The 7,696-nt window shown below is 40.1% G+C and overlaps 1 protein-coding gene across 1 annotated transcript in view; it reads right to left on the reverse strand.

Moving 5' to 3' along the window:
• ZFPM2 (zinc finger protein, FOG family member 2) overlaps positions 1–7,696 on the reverse strand; it is a 421,565-nt gene that overhangs the window by 9,159 nt on the left and 404,710 nt on the right. The window contains exon 6 of the mRNA XM_010863552.1: positions 3,258–3,464. Coding sequence (XP_010861854.1) covers positions 3,258–3,464 — 207 coding nt within the window. The remainder of the gene's footprint in view (positions 1–3,257; positions 3,465–7,696) is intronic.

The following is a 7,696-nucleotide window of genomic DNA, read 5'->3' on the forward strand; positions in this document are numbered from 1 at the left end:
TATACAGCCTGGACGTACTCCTTTTCCTATTTGGAACCAGTCTGTTGTTCCATGTCCAGTTCTAACTGTTGCTTCCTGACCTGCATACAGGTTTCTCAAGAGGCAGGTCAGGTGGTCTGGTATTCCCATCTCTTTCAGAATTTTCCACAGTTTCTTGTGAGCCACACAGTCAAAAGCTTTGGCATAGTCAATAAAGCAGAAATAGATGTTTTCCTGGAACTCTCTTGCCTTTTCCATGATCCAGCGGATGTTGGTAATTTGATCTCTGGTTCCTCTGCCTTTTCTAAAACCAGCTTGAAGTTCACGGTTCACATATTGCTGAAGCCTGGCTTAGAGAATTTTGAGCATTACTTTACTAGTGTGTGAGATGAGTGCAAATGTGCAGTAGTTTGAGCATTCTTTGGCATTGCCTTTCTTTGGGATTGGAATGAAAACTGACCCTTTTCAGTCCTGTGGCCACTGCTGAGTTTTCCAAATTTGCTGGCATATTGAGTGCAGCACTTTCACAGCATCATCTTTCAGGATTTGAAATAGCTCAACTTGAATTCCATCACCTCGTGCTATAATATGTATGATATGTATTTCTCATGGATTCATTCATGGAAAATTTCTGTGTGTGTTTTCACCCCCATTCATTAATAGGTAAAGAATGTGAGGTTGAGTAACTTGCCATGATCATGTAAGTGGGTGAACTGAGATTGGAAAACCCTGGTGTAAACACTCTTCCATAATACCTCAGTGGCAAGAGGGACAGAGGGAAGAAAGATTACATTGAGGAAGCAGAACTGACTGAAAGTGATGACCACTAGTTTGGAGGGTAAGGTTTGTCCTTGGTGCCTAGGCTTCTTGTTAGCATTTCTGTGTTAAGTGATGGTTCATTCATCTCTACAGGGCATAGAAGACAGCTGGGTGATGAATTCAGACTAGCGCATGTATAGTGACCAACTCTGACACTGTATTGTGCAAACCTGGCACTTTTATAGTGAAAGGGGGCATGGATCAGAGGGGATGGCAGGTAACCCTGTAAACTGGGACAAATCCAGGCACACTGGGGTACATGGTCACATTAGATGCGTGCAAGTGGGTATTTCTGTGAGAAAGAGAGATGAACATTGCAAAGATGGCAACAGAGGTCTGAAACTTGCCAGACACAGCTGGACCTGTGATTTATAAACTGTCAATGTATAGTGGGTGGTGGAAACCCATGATAGTGAAGGAGGCAGCTCAAGAGATCCTGTTGAAGGAGATAAGGAGAAAATTAAGGACCAAATTCTCGTGAACGAGAAGTAAGGAACAGGTAGGTACAATACAGAATTTCCCAATACAATCTAACTACAAAATTACACCTGGCTACTGTTTATTATTTAACCCTTCCCACCCAAGTTAGTTACATTTACACTTCAGAGGGCCACAATATTTAATAAAGTGGCTATTTATGCAAGATGACTTTAGCTGATTAGCTAATTAAAGAATGAGAACAAAAGCCTGTATGCATCCATGTTGATTTATTTGAGATTAACAGTTATCTTGCTACAGAAAGCAAAAAAAGTATAACCTCAAATAGAATGAACATTCATACACTGAAGCGTCACAATAATATAAGGTACCCCTAGGATACCTGGTGGGCATCCCTGGTGACTCAGTGGTAAAGAATCTGCTTGCACTGCCAAGCCACAGGAGACACGGGTTCGATCCCTGAGTCAGGAAGATCCCCTAGAGGAAGGCATGGCAACCCACTCCAGTATTCTTGCCTAAAGAATCCCCATGGACAGAGGAGCCTGGTGGGCTCCGGTTCATTGGGTTTCAAAGGGTCAGACACGACTGAAATGACTTAGTATGTATGTACAGGATATCTGGTAACAAAACCACTTGGTCTCAAATGCAAGTTATATCAAGTTCCTCACTATCCAAAGTAAAGGTACAATAAAGAAGATAACTACATTTACACTAAGGACATCTGAAAATACTGACTTGGGTTGGGTGCACTGAATCCAGTGGTTGCATGCGGAATAATTCCAGATATACATGAGAAGTTCTTATTCTAGAGGATGCAGTTATAGCAAGAACATAATTACTGTTGAATATATATATATATATAATATTGAGACATGGCTGTAGTCTCTAGAATTTTCTGCATCATTCAAAGTCACAGGCATTTTCAAGGACATTTTTGACTCAAGGCAATATTTCACTTGCCCACTGGCTTCAGCTTCTGTTCTCCTCTTAAGATGTAACTGGTACTCATACTTTCTCTCAGAGACGGATAAAAGCAGAGTGGACTCTAGAACTCGGATCCTGGGACTCCTGCATCATTGATTTTATGTCACATCAGGTGTCACTATGTGTTCCAGAAATACAAACTAAGTTCAAAAGTCCTTTTAATAAAATATAATCCCAAAGACAGATTTTCCAGGGCATATTTTCAAATTTTGCATACAAAGTACTCCAAGAAGTATTTTTCTTTCTCTTTTTAATTTTTTATATTAGATGGTGTCTTGATTTATCTAGCCTACATTTCCCTTTCATTAGTATATCTAATCCAGAAAAGGCAATGGCAACCCACCCCAGTACTCTTGCCTGGAAAATCCCATGGATGGAGGAGCCTGGTGGGCTGAAGCCCATGGGGTTGCTACAGTCGGACACGACTGAGCAACTTCACTTTCACTTTTCACTTTCATGCATTGGAGAAGGAAATGGCAACCCACTCCAGTGTTCTCGCCTGGAGAATCCCAGGGACGGGGGAGCCTGGTGGGCTGCTGTCTATGGGGTCGCACAGAGTCGGACACGACTGAAGCGACTTAGCAGCAGCAGCAGCATATCTAATCAAATTTGATTTTGTTTCCTTTTTCTTATGTTTTAACTCTCTGGCTCTTAATACCAAAATTATTCTACCATAGGAGCATCAGTGAAAGATATTAGCCTTCTTATAGCTAAATAGCCTTAAACATTGCTTAGTATAGAATATCAGATTTTCGTTTGTGACGTTCAGGAATCCCAACATGAAATGAATGAATTTAAGTTCTTTTTATATTCCCATGAGAAATGATCTCTCTCTCTCTCTCTCTCTCTCTCTCTCTCTCACACACACACACACACACACACAGGGTTAAAGTTGGAGAGAAGATCAAATAAAATCACAGCACTGGAGGAAAACTCTGTCCCTGGTTGCCTGTCAGTAGACATTATTTTTTTCTCTCCCATAAATACCCATCACCACTACAAAGCTATTGTACTGGGCTATTGCACTCAAAACTTACTATTGACAATAGCTGTGGGCAAAATAGAAGCCATGGCAGCTTGCTGAGGAAGCAGCTGAATTGAGTCCAGCAGGCGCGCCGGGTACATCCCTTCTGTAAGAGTCATCTGACTGGCAGCTTGTAGCCTTGAGTCAAAATCCACCACAAAGGCAATTAGCTCTTCACCCTCAGAGATGGCCTTCGTAGTCGTGCACCAAAGCTGACCCCCTATTAAGAAAAAAAAAGGAAGAGAAAGATAGAATTGACATAGAATGCTCCAGCCTGCTGTACATTGGATTGATGTTAACAGCACCTTCTCATTTTCACATCAGTTTCTACTGGGTGGAGTGTTGGATCAAGACAACAGCTGCCCTCCTCTTCCCTTTGTTCACTTAAAACAATAAAACAGCCAGTTATTTTACCAGCGACACAGGTTTATAATAGCAAAGAACTGCAATTCGGGACAGGCAACTATGGCAAACCACATGAAAGTCTGGTAAAACAAGAGAGGAAATTTTTATAGAAAAGGGGAAGTTGGAGAGCTATGATAAACCAAAAGTCCATTGGAAACTGGAAGTTTGAAATATAGTGGCTTTTCATTGGCTGAGTTGTTACAGACTTTCATTGGCTGAGCTGTTGTCAGGTGACGAGAAATGCTTTCTTCCTCCAGCTGAGCGGCATTAAATAGTGTCACTTCCTGATGGAGATACAAAGTCCATTTCTTCCTGTTGGGCTCTGTATTGAAGTTAAGTGGTACTTGCCAGCTCCTGCATCTGACCTTCCTACTCCATTTTATGAATTTTCATACCTCCTGTGTGGAAAATTATATTTCTTGCATTAAATGTACTGTTCAGTGATCAACAGTGGGAGAAGACTAAGGACCGAGTATAGACATAATCTGTACAGAGTTTTGTCAAAACGTTGACAACTTTTTGCCTTCTGGTGCTTGACTTAATCATTAACTGTGCTATTACATGGTATATACTGCCAAACAACAAGCATGGTAGGGATCCAAGCACAAAATGTATTCCAAGTGAGCCTTTGAAGTTACTCTTCCTGTACCTTACTCCTCTTTTTCTCTCTTTCCCAGACACTGATATATCAGATACTGATACTGGTGTGTGTGTGTGTGTGTGTGTGTGTGTATATATATATATATATATATATATATAATACCTAAAACTACAAAGCAAGTAAACAAACTTCCTAAAATTTAGAAAGTTTAAATGAAATTCCAGTTAGTTTTGTTCTCCGCATAAGTCTGCTTCCATTTTTTTCCCCCCCCCCCGGAGGGGCGGATGCTGAGTGATCTTTATTTTTATAATATTTCTTATAATACAGCTTCTTTATCTCTCTTTACCCTGACTGAACTTCCTGAAAAGAAGATACACCAAAGATCCTTTTCAAAAAGGCTTATTTAAATAAAGATTTGTTTAAATGAAAAGAACCCTTTCTTCAAACACTAAGATAGACTCTGGCTCGGCGCTTCAAATGATCACGTGTGGTGCATTAAAAAGAAAATTAACTATGCAAGTACATCTTCTAATGTATTGGAATGCGATAGCAAATGCTCATTTATTTAACATGTTTAGACAGGCAAAGCACTTATATTTTGTTATCTACACTCTCAGGCCTAGATACGTATCCTATACAGTTATGCCTGAAATAATATGGCATAGTTGATATGTTATAAAGCTTTTTTCTCATTGTGTATATATTGCAAGGCTATATATTGTACTCATTAAGCAAGCAAAAACTGTATCCATTCTGATAAGTAATATTGCTCTGTTTATCTTTCAGAGTAACTGCCTTTTCAACTGCACTTCATTTTTTCCACCCTCAAAGAGATCATAGTTTTTAAACAACTTGTGGTAAAACTCGGGTGGAAAAGATAACAACAGCATATGATATGGCACAGTTGACTAGAAGATTCAGGACATCGCTTTAGAGAGACCTGGGACGTTAATTAAAGCAGCTGATTAAATGTTAGAGGCAAGCAAACAAGACACCATTTGTGACAGTATGTTTGTGAAAAAATAAAGCTAAAATTACCGACCTCAAATTTATGTGAACATTTCCAAGGAAAACACACATTTACTAAAGGACTAGAAAACAACCACTTTTTTTTTTTCCACTTTGGCTCTAACATATCTGAAAGAATACAAATTTGCCCAAGTTGAAAAACAGATTCATTTTGGTACTGATTGATTGATTTACAAACGTAGAAGCTAAATGGCATCATCGTGGAATTCGATGATGGAATTAGTGGAAAGCGCTAAGTTGGTGCTGTTTCTGCTGGTGCCACCTCTTTCACCCGGGAGGCTTCTGCCTTTGGCTGCTCTGCCTTCTCTGATGTGCATACAGATCCAAACTACTCACAGCTCTAGACAAGGTAATCATCTGCACCTTATCTTTCCTCTGGGAAGCCGCTTATTAAGTGAGTCCGTGTAATAGCGAGGTGGGGAGGGCAGAGGCAGGCAGTTCAGCCTCCTAGCCTGGTCTTTTGGAGTCACAGGATTTCAGAGTTGAACTGCATAACTTATATTACTGGTAATAGTTTCCCATTTTTGATAAATTTATATTGTTGGTAAATCTAGCTATGGCTATGTTTTACAACGGAAAAGTTGTAAATTCAGGTACCCAGGAGAAATCAATAGTTTAGAGAAGGTAGCACTCAGCTTATCTTTATAACAGCAGTGAGCTCCATAGCAAGATGACTCCGAGTACTTGTGCTCAAACTTTGAACCCAAAAGATCCAGTCAATAAAATAAAATAAAATCCACAAATTATTAAGTGCAAGAGGGAGAAGATATATGTATACTTATAGCTGATTCACATTGTTGGACAGCAGAAACCAACACAACATTGTAAAACAATTATCTTCCAATTAAAAAAAAAGAATAAAGAAACATGTAGAAAAACTTCTCCAAAAAACAAACAAAAAATCATTTTTCTACATTATTAGGCAGCCTGGCAGCAGTAATACATATGTTTTTGGACGTGTTCAGTAATGTTTCATATTTTATTGTCTTTACCATTTTATATTATGGTTTCATCAGAGCATGTCATTTTAAAAGGCTAAATTGGACTGAAAATGTACTTTGCAGGTTTGACGAGAGAGTCAGCTGTTTTAGGATTTAGTCTTTCAAATGAATCATTCAGTTCAGTATTCACTGAACTCCCCACTGTGTGCCAGGCCGGGTGCTTTGGCTTCACACACACCTTACATACAAACTGAATGTACACATGTAAACGAATTCTAATACTACGTGCTGGTGTCATGCCCTAGTGCTAAAGAAAATGTGAGACAGGTGAATAGCTGAGACTTCTTGGGGGAGTCAGGCAAGGCATCCCAGATGACTTTTTTCTTTTTTTATTAACTCAAGAAGAATAGAGGTAAACTAGCTGAAGTGTGTTGGGGGGACCTGGCAACATTACTGGCAGAGAAAGGTACATGGGTGTGAGGGCAGGGCTATGGAAGAGACTCAGGGGCTGGCAAACCTGGAGCTTGGAGCCTGAGGGAGGAAACAGGTGGATTATGGGAAGTGGGGCGCCGGAACCAGCCTGTTCAGGATCACAGGGTGGGATGTTCAACTGTCAGGAGTTTTGAGTGCTGTTGATGTCAAGTTGGTAACTAGATACTAGCCGCTGTGAGAGCTGTAGCATCTGCTGTCAAAATTGGAAACATTACAAATCAGGGCTTCCTCCCACAAAAAATTTAGAAGAGGGTGAGACAGTTTTGATGTAACATAAAAACCGTTGTGTCTGGCTCATGGTGGGGAGATGGTGTGCATTTTTTTTTTCCAGTGAATGAATGAACAAATTTTTGACCTGAGCTCTTCCCCCTCAGAATATAGATCTGAGGGTCATGAGGAGAATAAACTGAAGGGGTAGGAAATGTTACCTCAAAGGCTATTAGGAGGCTGTTGTACTTAGTTCAGTTGTAAGAAGTGTAAATTGTAAGGTAGCAAAGGGCCAGTTTCCAGAGACATGGCTGAGAGAGGACTGGGGTGGTTTCGTGAGATGGACAAGAAAAAGGAAATTGTTGAAAGTGACACAGACTTTCCTGGTTTGGGAAACCAGATGATGGTAATTCCATTAGCAACATAGGACTGGAAAAGGTCAGTTTTCATTCCAATCCCAAAGAAAGGCAATGCCAAAGAATGCTCAAACTACTGCACAATTGCACTCATCTCACATGCTAGTAAAGTAATGCTCAAAATTTTCCAAGCCAGGCTTCAGCAATATGTGAACGGTGAACTTCTAGATGTTCAAGCTGGTTTTAGAAAAGGCAGAGGAACCAGAGATCAAATTGCTAACATCTGCTGGATCACTGAAAAAGCAAGAGAGTTCCAGAAAAACATCTATTTCTGCTTTATTGACTATGCCAAAGCCTTTGACTGTGTGGATCACAATAAACTATGGAAAATTCTGAAAGAGATGGGAATACCAGACCACCT

This window comes from Bison bison, unplaced genomic scaffold (assembly GCF_000754665.1).
Source record: "Bison bison bison isolate TAMUID 2011002044 unplaced genomic scaffold, Bison_UMD1.0 scf7180017864491, whole genome shotgun sequence".
In the NCBI taxonomy this organism is placed as follows: Eukaryota; Metazoa; Chordata; class Mammalia; order Artiodactyla; family Bovidae; genus Bison; species Bison bison.